General features: G+C 51.4%; 1 protein-coding gene across 1 annotated transcript in view; it reads right to left on the bottom strand.

Moving 5' to 3' along the window:
- LOC103644387 (callose synthase 9) overlaps window positions 1-19,898 on the bottom strand; it is a 75,308-nt gene that overhangs the window by 14,477 nt on the left and 40,933 nt on the right. The window contains exons 27-36 of the mRNA XM_020544934.2: window positions 19,423-19,543; window positions 18,929-19,029; window positions 18,745-18,835; window positions 18,475-18,635; window positions 18,204-18,313; window positions 7,212-7,346; window positions 6,715-6,783; window positions 6,458-6,632; window positions 6,146-6,260; window positions 700-819 (exon numbers count right to left, since the gene is read on the bottom strand). Coding sequence (XP_020400523.1) covers window positions 700-819; window positions 6,146-6,260; window positions 6,458-6,632; window positions 6,715-6,783; window positions 7,212-7,346; window positions 18,204-18,313; window positions 18,475-18,635; window positions 18,745-18,835; window positions 18,929-19,029; window positions 19,423-19,543 — 1,198 coding nt within the window. The remainder of the gene's footprint in view (window positions 1-699; window positions 820-6,145; window positions 6,261-6,457; window positions 6,633-6,714; window positions 6,784-7,211; window positions 7,347-18,203; window positions 18,314-18,474; window positions 18,636-18,744; window positions 18,836-18,928; window positions 19,030-19,422; window positions 19,544-19,898) is intronic.

The following is a 19,898-nucleotide window of genomic DNA, read 5'->3' as shown; positions in this document are numbered from 1 at the left end:
CCTCAGTAGGACTGTAGTGCAGTCCACAAAATACAAAGTATAGAATCCTGTTTATAGTCTTATGGATTCTTTTATGTTTTTATGGTTTTGGCCTCCATAAGGAGGCTTTTGTAATGTAATACTCTGGACCATTTTAGACTGCACTGTTTTTTTCTTAATATAATGATGCACAACAATCCTACGTGTTCGATAAAAAACAAGTAATGCTGATCCTGATTTTGATTTGATCCAATAATTAGAGCGTGTAATTTACAAAGGGACTATAGAAGAAACAGGCACATGAATAGTGAAATGAAAAGGTCCAAAATACTCCCCCTCCAAGTTTGGCCTATGTCCAAATAACCGCCCAAAACTAACATTTGGTTCAATTTACTCCCATTTCAATTGGTCCAGTTTACACCATAAAGAGGGCAGGGCAGACCTAGTGCCAGAGGCTCCCACATGAGTGAGATTTGGGGAAGGGATAAATCGAGGCAAGTTTACAGTTTACACCATAAAGATCTTTTTTTGTGAACAAATTTTGTTTTAGTTTCAAAATTTGTGAGGTGACAGAAGAAAAATACATCATATAACTCAAATGAGAGTGGTGACAGGTTACTTGCCAACTAAATGTCATTAGGTGATCATTCTAGAAGTATTTAATATAAAAAATGTGGTAATTAACTCATAAAAAATGGGGAAAAGAGTACATCTGTATACCTGATTCATATCAATAGTTTGCACTGCATTTCCACGAGTAAATATTATGGCATGATTTTGATTTTCGGGTTTTCCCTCTCCAAGCTTTGGATTCCCAGGCAATTTAATCGAATAAATTTCCTGTAAGACAAAGTTCAACCTGGTGAATACGAGTGAATGCCATATTTCAGATAAGAAACCATAGTGCTCAAATTTGCTGGGACCAGTTTATAGCTGCCATGCTGAACTGGACTGCTATGGATCCTAGCTAAAAGACCCTAAACTAGCTCTGCCATCCAGATCTAGAAAATAATAATAGATCTGTGACTCGACCTCCCTTGGAGGCTCTGAGCTGAACTTCTTTGATCTATTTTTTGCTTAATCTCAACTAATACAAGGGTGTCCCTTTTTATAGAGACAATTTGACCCCTAAGCAAATATCTTAACCAAATCCATCTTGTCTCTAAACTCTATCCTAATGGATCTGTACAAACACCCCCTTTTCGAGCAGCTTGAAGACTGCAGCGCCTCCTATTTCATGATTGATGAAGGCGGCCTCGTGGTGGGCGAGGGCGCGATGAAGGCCTGTGTGAGGGAGAGCAAAGCATGCTGAAGCCAGCGACGGCACCGTCCTCAATCGCCTGTTCCTCCTCTACGGTAGCTTGGGTTTTGTGGTCTTCATGTTGGTCGTGGAGGCTGACGCTGGTGCGAGACACCCAGCTCGTGTAGCTGCCCACAACTGGATCAGGGGTGACATCAAAGTACTGTTCACACATGAACAGTAGTCGAGGGTGAGGAGGACGCGACGACTGGCTGATTTTGGATTGAGGATGGGAGATGGGATCTTACACCTGGATTGGATTAGGGGTGGGAATTTGGGTGGGATTTGTGGCCGGAGGATCGAAGGTTATGGATACAAAATGATGTTGTTCATTGATTGGTAGATGGGATAGTAGACAGATCTGTGACTCGCCCTCCCTTGGAGGCTCTGAGCTGCACTTCTTTGATCTATTTTCTGTTTAATCCTAATGGATCTGTGCAGTACAATAGGCCCAGCCCATCAACTGCCCATAACAGAAGATGTCGACAAACTATGAGCTCGTCAGAACGTGATGAACACCAAAGTCCCCGACAACCACGCGCTCATGAACCAAGTAAAAATCAATCTCAACATGCTACGTGCGCTGGTGCTGGACGGGTTGGCGAAGAGGCAGATGGTGTCGACGTTGTCGTAGAAGACAAGTGAACTCTTGAAGAGGGGGCTTTGAAGCTCTTAGAAGAGCTAGCATAGCCAGCTCACCTTAGCCACCCCATTAGCGATAGCTCGGGACTCAGCCTCAGCACTGGATCATGACACCATGGGCTGAAGCTTGGAGGACCAAGAGATGAGACTGCCCCCAAGGAACACTGCATGTAGATTGACGAGTGTCCAGGCACTAAGTTCGTTCTACATAACGAGCTCATGTGTGGAGGATCGTCGAAGAAACACCCAGAAGGTACCGAAGGATCCGCTTGATCACGGTTAAATGTGGTTCCTAGGAATCGTGCATGTAGAGACAGACCTACTGGACTGCATGCAAGGCTCCAGTAGGCGGTGGGGTCGCTGACAGTGGCACCATCATCGGAGAGCTTTGCATGCGTGTCACATGGAGGAACACATTCTTGGCATCCAACTGATGAACCGGCTAAGAGCGAGAGAGGGCCAGTGAGAGAACGCAATAGTTGACTAAACGTTTCAATATAGTCAACTCCAGGGCGCTGAGTGAAGCCCCGAAGAACCCAGTGAGCCTTGCACCGATCTAGAGAATCATCCACCTTCCACTGTGTCCAGACCCACTTGGCTTGGTTAACAAAATCTCCTCGTGACCCATCTGCTCTCGGGTTACGATTTTTTGTGCGCCACCCTCCGGTTGGGCTGTTGCAGAGTGGACGGTTGATGCCGCCTCGTTAGTAATGGGAGCCAGGGTTCAGGGATTTTTTCGGCCGGGTCCATTGTTTCGGTCTCTTCTTAGTATAATACGAGGAGGGAGGTCATTCCCTCCCTGACCGATTTTTTTCTCCCTTCATAGCGTGACACTAGTGAGGATCGACGAGGGCGCTATAAAGAGAAGACAACACGAAGAAGACTGGCGGAGACGATGTCTCGGAGAGGACAAGACAAACAACATGGTGAAGAACCCCAGCGGCCTGTCGAGTCACCATTGGGTGGATGCAGCGAGGGCCCCAGTGAAGAAAAGGAGAATGGTACACCGCCTGCTAGCCCAGGAGCCGGGAAGGGCACCTGCCTATGCACGTCACTAATAGAATGGTAAGCAAGGGGCAAGTTTAGTGGGAGCGATTGCGGAAAGGATGGAATAAAGCGCACACCCAAAGAAGTAAAGATGATCGTAGGATGGAGGGTGCCATAGAGGGCAAAGTGGGGCGCAAGAGCGCTAATCGCCTTTGTAGGAAAGCAACTAAAGAGGTAGATGGCAGTGTGGAGGATCTCAGCCCAATAGCGAGCAAAAACGATAACCTAGAAGAGCAAGGAGTGTATGATGTTGTTAGTAGTGCGAATCAAACACTCAGTCTTGCCATTCTAGGAAGAAGTGTGGGTAGGACATCCGGAGCTAAAAACCATGGAAGGAGAAGAACAACCAACAGGGGTTGTCGAACTCCCAACCGTTGTCACACTAGACAACCTTAATGGTGCGACCAAACTGAGTAGAAACCCAAGCCAAAACGTGCAGGTGAATCATAAATGTATCATACTTAAAATGCAAGGGGAAAGTTCATGAATAATGAGTGATCATCAAGAACCACCAGGTAATACTTATAATGCAAAACATTGAGAATAGGAGAGGTCCACAAATCACAGTGTATGAGATCAAAATTGTGCATAGTTTAAGAGGAGCTAGGGAAAGGAAGTCGAACACAACAACCTAGCTAGCAGGCGTGGCATAGATGCTCAAAGGTGGCCCCCCAGTACAAGAGATGACTAAACTACTACACAACATGGACAACACATCAGGGCTAGGAGTACTGAGTCGATGATGCCAAGTGTTATATGTAGTGGTAGTAGTCAGTGTGCGCAACTGCAGCAAGCACGAGGTCAGTGATGGAGCAAAAGCAATAGTAGACATAGGGTGCACAGTGGCCCAGAGCTATCACATCAAGCGAGAAGGCTCCGGGTAGCGAGATCCGGGGAGCAAGAATTATCGATGGTAAAGTGACGAACTGATAAAAGATAATGATCAATATGGGAGTGACAAGAACATTGCGAGAATGAAAGAGCCCGAGAAGAAGCAATAACTGTTATAGTATATTAGGCAACACCGAATATGGATTGTTTAGGATTGATTGTAATCCCATATTCCCATGATAGCCTTCCTTATCTCTAGGAGATGTGCCTCGCCCTCCAAGCTATGTACTCTTATACAAACAGCCCGAGGGCTCAAGTAATAATCATCCCACACATTATACGCATTCTCTACTCCCTTCAATAACCTACAAAGGTGACCAAGAGAATTTTCCCGTTGCCCACGATGATAGAATGGTGAGATGGTAGAGGAAGGTGGGAAGAAGAGAGTATACCAGCTTCTAGTGGTGTTGTAGGAAGCGCCAGAGTCATCGACCCAGTCAATGACGACAACAGTCTGGTTCATCATGTTAAACGAGCTAGCGAGAGACTATTGATCCCACCCACCAGGCAAGGATGGAACCAAGTGTGGTGGCGATGGCAAGAGGGGTTGTTGTGTTTATGGTAGTGAGACGAGAGGATACCCCGAGATGTGCATCATCAGGCGAGCCGACTAGATCTAGGGCGGGCGTGGTGTAGGCCTACTCGAAGATGGGCGAAGCCACATGGAGATGTGGTCGGTCCACGAGTTGTCGAGAGATGGCCAAGAAGCGTCTCCATGGCAACCTTCACCCCCCATGGCCACCCATCCACAGACAACCACCACCACTAGACCTTGCATAGCCCCAGGGCCAGATGGGGAAGGAGGATGTTGGGAGCTGGACATCGGAGGTACAATCGAGTGTGACGACGATCCCCTCGAAGCAGGAGTGAGGAGGCGCCCCCATAGTCAGCTCCTCGAGCATTAAGTCATTTACCTTATGGATAGAAGGAAATGGGACCGTGAGAGTGATCCAAGTACGGAGGTGATCGTAGAAATTGTTGAGGCCGTGTAGATGGTTGAGGACAAGCATGCGATCGAAGACAGGCTCCTGAAGGTCACAGAGGGAGGTTGACATGCCCTTCATCTAGGAGCAGTACTCGATGAACAAGAGGCTCCCCAGGACGAATGTCCTAAAGGCGGTGTCAAAGTAGAGAGCACGAGCCTCACGATTATCGATGAATTGCACCTCGATGGCAACCAAGGCCTAGCGGGCAGTGCCACCATGCTCACGAATGACGTACTGCAGCTCAACAACGATTGTCTCAAGGATCCAGGAGAGGACCACACTATCCATCAGTCGGTAGGAAGGGATAGTAAGAGATGTCATGTCGATGAGCATGTGGTCGTCATTGCACTGCAGTATGAGGAAGCCGGTGGGCGTAGATGGAGGAAGCCAAATCAAGGACAAGGACAAGAGCGAGAACGTTCTGAACACCCACCGCCTGGGCGTGGAGGTTGCCGATGATGGCGTCCTTGTACACCAAGGGAGTCGACCATCGGGTACTCAAGAGGGGATCGAGGCAAGGAGAGCTAGTGAAATGGCGCTCAACCTCGACAAGTTGTCGAGCGAGAGCATAAATCGTGGTGCATTTGTGCTCCCAAGCAAGGGTTGCGAACCATTCCCGCTCGTGGGCAGCAGCCACAACGACCTTAGCAACCGTGAGGGCCGCGAACAGGGTGGAGTAGGCAGCCACAACGTCAAAGTGGGGAGGAACGACTAGAGGCGGGAAAGACGTAGAGGGCCAGAACGAAGCTTTCGGTGCGGTGGGAGCTGCGCCCTGGCTACCAGCGACATACAGGTCGCCCGTGCTTAGGCCGGTGACACCTAGGCCCTGCCCAGTAGCGCCTGAGCCGCCACCTGCAGGGGTAGGAGCAGGCGACCCGAGGATGGGAGGTGGAGGGAGCGACCATGGTGGAGATAGAGCCGACGGCGGGGAAAAGAGGGGCAGTGGCCATAGATGCTCAATGGCGAGGGAGAGAAGATAGTAGCGGAGGGGAGCAAAAAGGAGGAGCGCTGGCCATGGGGCCTTGCACAACGGCGCGACTAGAAATCCCTGGCGGCGGCTACAGGAGGAGAGAAGAGAACCTTGGGCTGGATACCATATTGGAGGAATGAAACCCTAACATTCATGGGCTTAATATTAGTATTACATATATGTTACCCCTAATTCTCTAGGGCCATAACGCATACACATAAAGGAGTCTAATAATATATTTGTAATTATTAATCAAAGTGTCACATTGGAGACTATGTTGATGTCTCAAGAGGCCTATAATTGTGATCGGACAAAGTATTAATGACTGACCTTGTCCTTTCCATGAATATCAGCTTTGACAAGCTTTGAGTAATACTCGGTGATGGGTTTTCCGTTCTTAGCATTCTCAACTTCGTCAATGTAAGCAACTCTAAGAGCTTCATTCCTACAAAAGATAGTACAAAAAGTTATAGGTTGTGTACACAACAAATAACAAACCAAAATAGGCCTTGGAGTGTAATAGTTTATGTGCATGTGCTCAAATGCTTTAAGTGAGATACAGAGAACTAACCAGGCCCGTTAGGTCTTTACAAAGAGAGCTAACAAGCAAAGACATCTCTAGCATAAATAAATTAAATGTACCTTTGCATTAGTAAGGCTATGTCTGCAGCTTCAGCCTTCCCTTCCCCCTTCTGTTTTCCATAAATTTGGCAGGTAACCACATATGTAAACTTCAAATCAGCCTGAGCACGCGCCTCAGGTGACAACTCAAAATGCCTATCAGCTGAACCAGCCAACCCTAATGTAGATTCCAAATCTAGTGAAGGAAAACAAGAAAAGAGGATATACATTCAGATAAAGTAGCATATATGCATCTCACATGCTGAGCAGTGCAATACCTTCAGATTGTATCCTCTCCAAATAACTCTGCAGCATAAGGGCTTTCCTATAGTACATCATACCACGGACTGCAGAGTAAAACAAAAAATATTGTTGACGTGAACTGATTATAATCAAATATATTGAGCGAATGAGTTCCACTTAGAAGTTCAAGGAGGACAAACAGATTAATCTTTTGTGATGCCATCAGAAAAGCACACGTGACTTGATGAACTAGAGTAAAAATTATAAATACAAAAGTACAGGTATATCATTCAACATTCACAGATTAATCGCAAATTTTGCTACTGGAGTAAATTATTCCATACCCAAATAGTAAACAGAGTGTGGTTCATGAGTCAATAATGAAATAAAAACTTGCTGAAAATACAAGTTTTCACCATGTTGGACAAAAGGTTTACAAATTGAAAAACAGGATTGAGTAAAAGCAAACGTGAGCCTGTCAATAAATATACTATAAATGTATAAGTTATTAAGTTTACAGAGGATAACTGACCAGTTCGAGCTAAGGTCTGCCCACGATAAGAAGCCCATAGACGTAGTTCAAGTATGTCATTTGGGTTGCCAAAAAGCTCAGAGTCTGCTGCATTTTCATCCCTGTTGATACGAGTAAGGAAGTTCTTCCATTCATCTGTTCACAGAAAGTTGAGTGTATTAGAATTTAGAAATGTAAAACGGCAATTTGTGGGAGATGTGATTTCATACAAAAGAAAGCTACTATGCTAGTTTAAAAAGAGATAGTAGGCGCGCACTGTTTCAAGAATAGAGACCAAATAGAGCACCAAGTACCACGATATGTATAAAATCAAATTATTTAAATTAATGGAGGAAGTGTAATTATGTTCAGACTTCAAATATACGGGATTTTGTTGAGTACTAGAAAATAGATCCCAAAATTACAGATGAAATCCTAATATAGGATGGGTTCAAAAGCCTTAAAAGTGCATTGATAGCGAGGCAGAACATGACACAATTAAAGATCGTGTGGACAGGTCCATCCTTATTTTTCGAGCATGGCCTACATTTTAGATAGGGTTATATCTGTCAAGCCATAGAAAGCCAGGCAGAGTGAGACTTGTATTCGTCGCACATAGTTCCGGAGCAAATGGATCACAAGAGAAGGGGTTCTACATAAGTTGGTTGGGAGCCTCCTAAGATGTTCCAGCATAATTTACCAGATCATTTCAACTTCTTACAACTGCATTACAGTTGAAGAAAAGGGCTCCAGGTTTATCTTTTTTTTTCTCGAAAGCGCAGGGGAACTACGCCTTAAATATATAAAGATGAAAAAAGGTCTATAGAAGACCAGAGGTTACATCAAGGAACTCCTTACGGAGGCCAGCAACGCACATAAATGAAAGGAGCCATGGAAACCGGACTAAAAAAACTACTAAAGAAAAACAGGGGGGGTTCAGACGTCAGACAAAGGAGTTGCCAACAAGGAGAGACCCTTGGCCCCAGCTAATTCCCAAAGTCTTCTCTCGTCGTCAGCCTGCCGAAGGATAGAGGGGAGACTGGGAGTCTGACCATCAAACACACATCTATTGCGGTGATTCCAAACCATCCAGGCCCCCAAAGAGATCAGAGAGCTCAATCCTTTCTTGACCATTCCTTGAACTGTTTCAGAAGATGTCTCCCACCAATCCAGGAAGGATGTCAGGCCCGGCTGGGGAGCAAGGTTATCCAGCCCAAACTTTCTGAGCAGATTATACCAGAAAATCCTTGCAAACACACATGAGACCAGCAGGTGGTTAATAGATTCAGGTTCTTGGCACATAGAGGACAACTGCTTGGGTGAGTCAGCCCCCTCTTTGCCAATCTGTCAGCAGTCCAGCACCTGTTATGGGCCACCAGCCAGAGGAAGAAACGACATTTTGATGGAGCCCAAGTTTTCCAGACCCTCTTGTAGTGGCCAAATGTACAGGATCCCAGGAAGAGACCCTTGTAAGCTGCTTTCGCCGAATACTTTCCACCTGGGGCTACACTAAAGATATGCATGTCTTCAATGTGAGGGTGCAGCTCAATTTCGGAGAGACAGACCCAGAGCTTTCAGTAATCTGCCAAAACCCCAACAGTAAGACCACCTCTAATGTCAGATATCCATCTTCTGTTTAACAAGGCCTCTTGAACTGTTCTACTTTTTGTTATCTTCTTTGGGATTATAGAGTATAGTCTAGGGGCAATGGTCGAGATGCTCTTACCCTGCAGCCAATTATCAGACCAGAAAAGGGTACTAGACCCATTTCCCACCTCAGAGACAAGGACCTTGGAGAAGAAAACTCTTGGCTTTACTTGGAACCTAAATAGGAAGCCCTGTCCAAGGTCTTCTAGAATCAGTTTTCTGAAGCCACAGCCATCTCATCCGAAGAGCCCATCCAAGCTCTGGGAGGCTTCATATTCCCAGACCTCTGAAGAGGACGACATACCTTGCCCCAAGCCACCAAACAGTGCCCCCTCTAGCTTCCTTTCTACCTCTCCAAAGAAAGCCCTTTCTTATTTTATCAATAACATCTAGGGTCCAATGGGGTATATCAATTGCCATTGCAAGATACACAGTCATACCTGTAAGAACATTTTGCACTAGAATTCTCCTACCTGCTCTGGTCATCAAATCAGCTTTCCAATTAGGGAGTTGATCAGCAAATCTTTCAACATATGGCTGAAACTGCTGCTTGGACAGCTTGTGCAAGGATAGAGGAAGACCCAAGTACTTGCAAGGAAAAGCTGCAGTTTCACAAGGTAGCAAGCTTTGGACTTCCAATAGAGTTTCCTCTGAGCACTGTATGGGGTAGACATTAGATTTTTGCACATTATTTTTTAGACCAGAAGCACTGCCAAAGAGCTGCAATATATCTAAAGTAATGGAGATTTCATCAGCCGTAGGGTGTAAGAAAAGGGCTACATCGTCTGCATAAATGGAGACCCTATGTAGCTTTCTTCTTGCTGCTAGCTGTTGTAGTAAACCTGCCTCCTCTGCCTTCGAAAAAAGATAGCCAAAGACATCCATGACCAATATGAATAACATCGGGGAAAAGGGGATCCCCCTGTCTAAGCCCTCTTCTATGCTGAATTTGTTCTCTAGGAAACCCATTTAGCATAACTTGTGTAGTGGAGGAAGCAAGGAGACCACAAACCATGTCTCTCCAGATCTGTCCAAACCCAAGCTGTTGCATGACTTCAATTAAAAAGGGCCAGGAGACTGAGTCAAAGGCCTTGGTGATATCAAGTTTGAGGAGCAGCCGGGACATTCTTTGTTGGTGAAACAGTCTTGATGTCTGTTGCACTAACATGAAGTTGTCTTGGATGAACCTCCCCTTAATGAATGCACTTAGATTCGGGGAAACCAATTCATTCAACCTTGGTGCCAATCGGTTCGCGAGGATTTTTGTAATCAGTTTTGCAAAGCTGTGGACGAGGCTAATTGGCCTGAAGTCCTTAACTTGCTCAGCCCCTTCTTTTTTCGGCACCATAGTAATGTAGGCAGTGTTAAGCTTCCAGAAATTGATGAATCTCCTGCTCCAAACAGCTGAAACAGCTGCCATAACATCACCCTTTATAATGTTCCAACACACTTTATAAAAAAGGCCAGTGAAGCCTGTTAGAGTATATGGATTAGGCCCATGAGGCCCATGTATGAACTATATACAGCCACCCTCACTAGGGTTGGCCCAATCGATCATTCTCTCCAACATGGTATCCAGCTAGGGTTTGGTCTTCTCCCACCCGGCCGCCGCCCCTAGTCTTCTCCCACCCGGCCGCCGCCCCTGGTCTTCCCTCTCCCTCCCCTGTTCTCGGGCGCGCCGCCAGGGAGCCGCGCCAGGACCGCCTGCCCCCGCCGGCCGCGACGCCCACGCGCTGCCAGCCCCGCGCCAGGCCAAGGTGCGGTCGGGCCGACCGAGCGCCCTCTGCGCCCAGGTGCCGCGCCAGGACTGCCCTTCCCCAGCGGCTGTGACGCCCGCACGCTGGCCGCCCCGACCGGCGCCCGCGACCCCTGCCTGCGTGCTCCGCACCGGCCGCGCCGCCCACTGCCCGCGCCCCACGCGCCTGGAGCCGTGCTGCCGCCTGCAACCCAGTGCGCCGCGACGTGCCAGGCCCCGCGCGGGGCCCTCCATGGCCGGCGAGCAGCAGCCTCCTCCTCCCCCTTCCTATTTCCAGGTGTTTCCTCCCCTCACCTCTTCCTCCTGGGTACGCGCAGCAGCCCCTGTCGCTCGTGCCGCGGCAGCTCTGCCCAGCGCCGGATCTCCCTCAGTTGCTGGGGCCAGTGCTGCCGCTGGTGGGGGCGCCCTCTCCGTCGCGCGCGCGCCGTGCGTCCCCCCGGCCGCCTCGTTCCCTCCCCACCTCCTCCCAGCCGCTGCCGCCTACCCTGCGGGCGCGCTGGCGCTGGTGGCAGGGGTGTGGGGGACGGGAGCCGCCGCCACCTCCCCTGCGCTCGGGCCGGTGTGGGGGGCAGGGACTCACGCCGTCGGTGGGGGAGGTACCCTCACCGCCGCGAGCGCCGCCTCTGCCCTTGCTACTGTGGCCGGCGAGGCTCCCGCGGGGGTTGAGGGTCAGGAGGACCTTCCCCCTCCGGTCCCCCCTCCGCCGGTCGTCGATCCGCCTCCTGTCGTTGATCCGCCGCCTCCTCCACCTCCTACACCGGTCTCCCAGCAGGAGTACACCGTCGCTGCCCTCGCCGCTGCCCGCGCGGAGCACGCGGCGCGACAGGCCCACCTGCGGGAGGCGGCCCTCATGTGGGAGCGCGAGCGCGAGGCCACCGACGCTATCGCTGCTCAAATTGCCGCGGCGGAGCAGCTCCTCACCTCACCAGCGGCCCACGACGGCGGGGCCACCTCCTCCCATACCGCGGGTGTCGTGTACGGCGTCCCGACTGCGCCGGCCGTCGAAGCCGGACACCGCACCACCTCCGCCACCACGGTGCACTGGCACGACCCGGCCGACCCGCTCGTGGCTCAGCTACACCTTCAGGCTGGGAGTGTCCAGAACATTCGCCTGATGGTCCCCGTCGTCCTGGAGCCAGAGTCGCCGTCCTACGCTCGCTGGCGGGACCTGCTCCTCCTCACCCTTCGTCGCTACGCCCTGGACGACCACGTCCTCTGCGACCCCACCGGCGTGGCGCCGACCGCCGCGTGGGTGCGCCTCGACAGCATCGTGCTCGCCTGGATCGTGGGGACGATCTCCATCGACCTCCACAGCCTCCTCCGGAACCTTCCTCGCGCTCGGGCTGCCTGGCTGGCCATCGAGGGCCAGTTCTTGGGCAACGCTGAGGCCCGGGCTCTCCGTCTCGACGCGACCTTCCGCACCTTCGTCCAGGGGGACCTCAGCGTCAGTGAGTACTGCCGCAAGATGAAGACCATGGCGGACTCACTTGGCGATCTTGGTTGTCCCGTGGAGGATCGCGCCCTCGTCCTCAACGTCCTCCGCGGCCTCAGCGATCGCTACACCCACCTCCGGTCGTTGATCATGCGCCAGCGCCCCTTCCCCACCTTCCACGAGGTCCACGACGACCTTGCCCTGGAGGAGATCACTCTGGGTGCTCAGGCTGCATCGATCTCCGGCCCGGGGTCCTCGTCTTCCTCGACTGCGCTGGCGGCTACCGCCCCGACCCGTGCACCCGGCCCGGTCGGGGGCCGTGGTGGTAGAGGCGGGGGCGGTGGAAGCCGTCGCCGCCGTGGTGGCCGCGGTGGCGGTTCCGGCGGGGGCGGTGCTGGCGGTGGTGCCCGTGGCAACGCTCCGACGCCGGGACCCCAGCAGGGTGCGCCTTGGCCCACTTTCCACCACCCGTGGTCCGGGCGCATCTCCATGTGGCCGTTCCAGGGGTCAGGTTCTGAGGCTCGTCCCTCGGCGGCCATGTTCGCCGGTGCGCAGCCGGGGTTCACCTCGTCGCCGGGGTTCGGTTTCGCCCCTCCGTCGCCCTGGACCTTGACGCCTGCCGCTTCGCCGTGGCCCACGTCGCCGGCTGCTCCACCGTCCGGGCACGTTGGTTGGGACGCGGCCGCCCTGGCTGCTGCCTTCCCGACTCCCACTCTGACTCCGCCGATGGGTCCCGAGTGGATCGCGGACACCGGTGCTACCTACCACATCACCCCCGACCATGGTATACTCACCTCTGTTCGCCCTCCGTCTTCCTCTCTTCCTTCGTCCATCATGGTGGCGAATGGCTCGTGTCTTCCTGTCACATCTGTGGGTGCCGCCGCCACTCCCGGCTCTTTTCGCATTCCCGATGTTCTTGTCGCTCCTTTGGTCCACAATCTTCTTTCTATTCGCCGTTTTACCACTGATAATTCTTGTTCTGTCGAGTTTGACTCTTCTGGTCTTACTGTGAAGGACTCGGCAACTCGGCGCCCCCTCCTCAGATGTGACAGCACCGGCCCCCTCTACACCCTTCGGCTTCCGCATGCCACCTCGTCTTGGTCTTCGTCGCCTGACACAGCTGCTGTTTTTGCTGCCACCACACCTTCTACTACCTGGCATCGTCGCCTTGGTCACCCCGGACGCGATGCCTTGGTGCAACTTACTCGTAGTGCCACTATCCCATGTACTAGATCTCATGATGAGCATCTTTGTCATGCGTGCCAGTTAGGCCGCCATGTTCGTCTTCCTTTTCCTTCTTCTTCTTCGCATGCTACTCATGCATTTGATCTTGTACACTGCGATTTGTGGACTTCACCTATTACCAGTATGTCCGGCTACAAATACTATCTTGTGGTGCTTGATGATTTTTCTCATTATGTGTGGACTTTTCCTTTGCGTGCCAAGTCTGAGGCTTTCCCCACCCTCCGCCACTTCTTCGCCTGGGTGTCCACTCAGTTCAGCCTCACCATTAAGGCCGTTCAGTGTGACAATGGTCGGGAGTTCGATAACTCCACCTCCCGTGACTTCTTTCTCTCCCACGGGATGCAGTTGCGGATGTCTTGCCCGTATACCTCCTCCCAGAACGGCAAGGCTGAGCGCATGATCCGCACGACCAACGACACCATCCGCACTCTTCTTCTCCAGGCACACCTACCGGCACGCTTCTGGGCCGAGGGCCTCCACACCTCTACCTACCTCCTCAACCGTCTCCCTTCCACTGCGTGCCCGGCCCCTACTCCTCACCAGGCACTCTTCGGTACCCCTCCGCGCTATGACCACCTTCGTGTCTTCGGGTGTGCTTGCTACCCGAACACCGCTGCCACTGCTCCTCACAAGCTCGCCCCCCGTTCCACCCTCTGTGTGTTTCTCGGGTACTCCCCGGACCACAAGGGCTACCGCTGCTTTGACCTCTCCTCTCGTCGGGTCCTCATCTCTCGCCATGTGGTGTTTGATGAGTCTGCGTTTCCCTACTCCACCACCACCACTCCACCCTCCTCCGACCCTGACCTTGACCTCTTCACTCTCTTTCCGACTGACGAGGTGGTCACGCCACCTATACTTCCTCTCTCTGCGGGTACTCGCTCGCTGCCTGTCGGTTTTACTCCCGGCCCGGTGCCTTGCCCGGGTCCGGTGGTGTCGCCTCTCCGCCGGGCCCCGTCTCCGTCCGCCCCCGGACCGAGCGAGGGTGGCGGGACTGCTCCGCCTGCGGGACCGTCGGTACCGACCCCTCCGTCCCGCTTCGCACAGCCGATGCGGGTCTACCAGCGCCGGCCACCGGTGACCACGTCGCCGGCCGCGGGACCACCGACGTCGGTTCCTCCGGCACGCTTCGCCCAGCCGGTGCGCGTCTACCAGCGCCGGCTGCCGCCGCCGGGGTTCGCACCACCTCCGTCGCCGTCGCCACCATCGTCGCCGTCCCCACCGGTGCCCTCTCCTCCGGCGGCGCCGACGGTGGACCAGTCCCCGCCAGGGACACCTACACCTCCGCCGCGGCCACCCGCGGCACGTGTCGAGACGCCGGTGTACCACCCACCGCTCCTTCACCGCGACCCGCGGCACGTCCACCCGATGGTGACGCGGCACGCGGCTGGTACCCTGCCGCCCCGGGTCCTGGCGGCCACGCCCGGGGACTCGCAGGTTTCTCCGGTACCCTCCTCCGTCCGCAGCGCCCTGCTGGACTCCCACTGGCGTCGGGCGATGGAGGAGGAGTACGCGGCGCTCGTCGCCAACCAGACGTGGGATCTGGTGCCCCGTCCCCCCGGCGCCAACGTCGTCACCGGCAAGTGGATCTGGACGCACAAGCGGCGGGCCGATGGGACCCTGGAGCGGTACAAGGCTCGCTGGGTTCTTCGGGGCTTCACTCAGCGCCCCGGAGTCGACTACGATGAGACCTTCAGCCCGGTTGTGAAGCCGGCCACCGTCCGCACGGTGCTCTCGCTGGCCCTCGCTCGTTCCTGGCCAGTTCACCAACTTGACGTAAAGAACGCCTTCCTGCACGGCGCCCTCACCGAGACCGTCTACTGCTGTCAGCCGGCGGGGTTCGTGGACTCCTCTCGCCCTGACATGGTCTGCCGGCTCAACAGGTCCCTTTACGGCCTCAAGCAGGCCCCCCGGGCGTGGCACTCCAGACTGGCTACGTTCCTGGTGACACTGGGCTTCGTGGAGGCCAAGTCAGACACTTCTCTGTTCATCCACCATCATGGAGCAGAGACTGCCTACTTGCTTCTCTACGTGGATGACATCGTCCTCACCGCCTCCAGTCAATCACTTCTTCGCCGCCTCATCGATGCGCTTCAACGAGAGTTTCCAGTCAAGGATTTGGGCGTGCTTCACCATTTCCTGGGGGTTACTGCTGAACCTCGCCCTTCAGGACTCCTACTTCACCAGCGGCAGTACACTCTTGACATTCTGGAGCGGGCCAAGATGCTTGACTGCAAGCCCTGCTCCACCCCAGTCGACACGCAGGCGAAGCTCTCTGAGGCCGAGGGTGACCCAGTCGAGGACCCCACCGGGTACAGGAGTCTTGCTGGTGCCCTTCAGTACCTCACCTTCACCAGGCCGGACATCTCCTACGCCGTGCAACAGGTCTGTCTCCATATGCACGACCCCCGGGAGCCCCACCTCGCGGCTCTCAAGCGCCTCCTCCGCTACCTCCGGGGAACCGTCGACTACGGGCTGCTTCTTCACCGGTCTACCTCCTCCGAGCTGGTCGTCTACACCGACGCTGACTGGGCCGGGTGCCCGGACACTCGGCGCTCCACCTCCGGCTACGCCGTCTTCTTAGGCGGCAACCTGGTGTCCTGGTCGTCGAAGCGCCAGCCAGTCGTCTCCCGCTCGAGCGCCGAGGCGGAGTACCGTGCCGTGGCCAACGGCGTGGCGGAGGCTGCGTGGCTCCGCCAGCTCCTCGCCGAGCTCCACAGTCCCCTCTCCAGGAGCACGTTGGTCTACTGCGACAATGTCAGCGCCGTCTACCTCTCCACCAACCCGGTGCAGCACCAGCGGACCAAGCATGTGGAGATCGATCTCCACTTCGTCCGAGATCGCGTCGCCGTCGGCGATGTTCGGGTACTCCACGTCCCGACCACCTCCCAGTTTGCCGACATCTTCACCAAGGGTCTTCCGTCCTCGACCTTCGCCGAGTTTCGCTCCAGCCTCAACATCATTAGTGGCTAGTTGAGTCTGTGGGGGGATCCTATGGTGTGCTGTACTTCCTCCTGTACTTCCTCTTTTCGAGCCCAGTCTGTGAACTTCGCTGCGACGTAAGTTCAGACTGCGGGGGGGTGTTAGAGTATATGGATTAGGCCCATGAGGCCCATGTATGAACTATATACAGCCACCCTCACTAGGGTTGGCCCAATCGATCATTCTCTCCAACAAAGCCATCTGGCCCAGGGGCCTTATCAGAGGGTAAACCTCTGATGGTTTCCAGGACCTCCTGTTCTGCAAAGGGGAGTCCAAGACCGCCAGGTTGTGTCTAGGAAGGCCAAGAGCTTCCAGGTCAATTGTTGCATTGCATCCCTCTGTCCATCATGCCCAATGAGATTTTTGTAGAAGAGGTCCACTGCTGCTGCTTTTTCACCATGCTCAGTTAGAATATGGTCTCCAGGTTTATCACAAATAGTTTGTTTTCCTCGAACGCGCAGAAGAACTGCGCCCCATTATATATTAAGCAGAAAAAAGGGTGTTCTTAAGAAAACAAATACAAGAGGCCTCCCTACGGAGGCCAGTAGCAAGCATACATAAAAAATTCCATAAAAAAAGGACAGCAACCAAAGGAAACCAAAAAAAACCCCTTAATTATCAGCTAATGGTGCTACCAAATAGGAAAGACCCTTGGCACCAGCAATCTCCCTTTTTTCCTTTCCTCATCAGCAGCTCTAAGACTCATTATAACATTAGGGCTGCAGCCATCAAAGACGCATATATTTCTATGGTTCCACAAAATCCAGGCTCCCAGGATGATAAGGGAGTCAAGTCCTCTTTTGGTGAGTCCGTTGACAGCAGCCCCCACCTCTTCCCACCAGCCTAGATATGAGCCAACATCCGGTTGTGGAGCGAGAGAATGCAGACCAAATTTCCTTAGCAGCAGATACCAGAATTCCCTCGAGAAAGAACAAGTAACAAGGAGATGGTCTAAAGTTTCATCCTCTTGATCACAAAGGGGCACTTCTCAGGATGGTTCAGCCCTCTTTCAGCAAGCCCATCCGCTGTCCAGACTTTTTTTTAGCAACCAACCAAATGAAGAAACGACATTTTGGCAAGGCCCAAGTTTTCCAAATTCTCTTGTGCTGAGGAAAAGCCACAGACCCCAGAAACAACCTTTCATAAGCAGACTTTACTGAATAGGTGCCACTTGGAGCAATAGTGAAAACATGTCTATTCTCAACTCCAGACTGCAGCTGCCATCCTGAAATCATATCCCATAACTGAAGATATTCTGTTAAGACTCCCACTGTCAGTGGTCCTTTAATATCAGAGATCCATTTTCTATCTGTAATTGCCTCATATATTGTCCTACTATTGACAAACCTCTTAGGTATAATACTAAACAAACTTAGAGCAAGGTTCTCAATTCTTTTACCATGTAGCAACTTATCCTTCCAAAATTTTGTATTTGTACCATCTCCCACCTCTGTAAAGAAAGCTCTAGCTTTTCCAGGAACTTTAATGAGGAGACCAGAGCATGGGTAACTCCATTGGCAGTTTGAGTAGTCAGTTAAAAGGAGCAACCAGAGTGGAATTGAAACAAGCCTCGTACAAGAATGCTCCAATCAGGGGTGAACGGCAACTTTTCAAGACCTACGGGTAACTCCACCTCTCAAAATCCGGACTACTGCTCATTCTTAAGCTTGTAACACTTTCAGTTCCAGAAAGAAAGCACCCAAATAAACTATTGTTTTGTCAGTGTAGCACTGCAAAAATAACCATCTAGCAATTGCAATGCCCTAAATTTATGGCGGAGACATGCACAAGTAATTGGGGGAGAAACACGACCGTTTAGGAAGAAATTTTAACTTCCAAGTTTGTTAGACATACACATCACAACAGGAAAACAGATATAACTGAAGGATCACAAGAGAAGGTTACACTATAGAGAATAGCGCTCATGGAAAAGGGAAAGAAGTAAAGCCCAGACCTGGGTAAATCTTCTGGAGATAAAACAGTGTAGTTATACCGTCTTCGTTTTTCTTCTGAAGTTCAGCCATGCTGTAGAGAACAATCTCAGAGTAATATGGAGTAAACACACTGCATAACAAAAAATGAAGACACAGAATGTAAGAAAATAGTATAATTGAACAGCCAAACCAGGGGAAAAATGCACAGAACAAAATAATCAAATTGCAACCAAAAGAGAAGTGGCAAGTCCACAACAAAATGAACAAGCAAATAGACTAAAGGAGCCCCACCTAAAGGAGACCATTTCCGAAACAGGCCGTGCAACAGGCATTTCCATGAACAGTGAGTTCGTAAAGAACTGAAGTCTTCGCCTGGCTTCTAAATTTTTAGGGACAGTTGCAGCAGATTCTTTAATTGTCAGAAGTGAATACAATCTCTTGATCAAGTCTTTCTGGGCAGATTACAAAAGAACAGATCAGACTAATGACTAAAGAAAAATGCAGGCTACCAAGAAAATAAAGACACAATAGAAAAATGTGCATTCAGCACTTAGAAAATACCAATTTGGGATCATTTGGCCACTTGAGTTTATTGAAGAGGCGACCTTCAGCCCTTGCTAAATTAATTTGATCCCAGTCTTCAATGTGGCCACTAACATTTATAAACAAAGGGCTTTAGCAAAGTGAAAGTGTAAGGGCACAAAATCTGAAGACAAGGTAGAAGGAACACAGACAAACAGCAGACCTCATATCAACCGAAAACGCTTCATGATGAACAACATCATATAGGTCTTGAATAGCATTAACCAAACCTTTTTTCAAATCACTGGACTCCGTCGTACCTCGCTACAAAACAATGTTCTCATAGTTAATATACACAAGCACACACTTGAACCATCCAAAATAAAATGTTCAATTAGTGAAAACGCAAGTGACACATACACCGTATTTTACATCAGAAGGAAAATTTTGCCACTAACAGACTGCTGGAGAAAGGTCGATACGGCTGTGGTTAGGGGCTAGGAGGTTTTGGCATAAATTTGACGGTCCATGGATTTTACTCTATATTCTACTGAAAAGATAGAAAAGCAATATTATAGGAGATTTGACTCATGAATATGGTGATCCTGTAGCTAAGTTAGAGAATTGGCTCGCCAATAGGGTGATTGCATAGTAAATAAGCCTCAAAAATACAAAGAGTCAACTTCCCTAAAAAAAATACCAAAACATCATACATACCAGTATTCCCAATACAGCAACAAGCTTGGCAATAACATTAAGCAGTTTTTTGAAATGAAGATCACTTTGGATGGTCCGCTTCGAAATGCTGTCTCGGATACCACCATAAATTCTTTCCACCCTAAATTTTCCAAAAAAAAACAAAGCAACATGAAAATCTGTCAAATTTGTGAGGTGAACTGAAACATCAGTGTCAAATTATTGTGTTTGCTGTTGTGATGGGCCTTGGCCCGGCTCATGTATTTCCCTCTGTGAAATATATACAACAGCACACCTTGTTTTCGGGTTAGGGTTTCCAACATGTTATCTAGCCAGCAATTTCTCCTCTCTTAGCCATCGTCGACCTCTCTCCGACCATGGATGGTGCTCCCCCCATCTTTTCCGTTGTTGGGAGGTCATCGTTGCTAGCCCCGCGGCGTCTCACGCCGGTGCCGCCCCTACCGTGGGCGCGGACTCCCACGCGGGACTCGCCACGT

Source organism: Zea mays, chromosome 1 (assembly GCF_902167145.1).
Source record: "Zea mays cultivar B73 chromosome 1, Zm-B73-REFERENCE-NAM-5.0, whole genome shotgun sequence".
Lineage (NCBI taxonomy): Eukaryota > Viridiplantae > Streptophyta > Magnoliopsida > Poales > Poaceae > Zea > Zea mays.
Note: the sequence above shows the minus strand (reverse complement) of the source record. Positions and strands in the feature narration are given on the sequence as shown.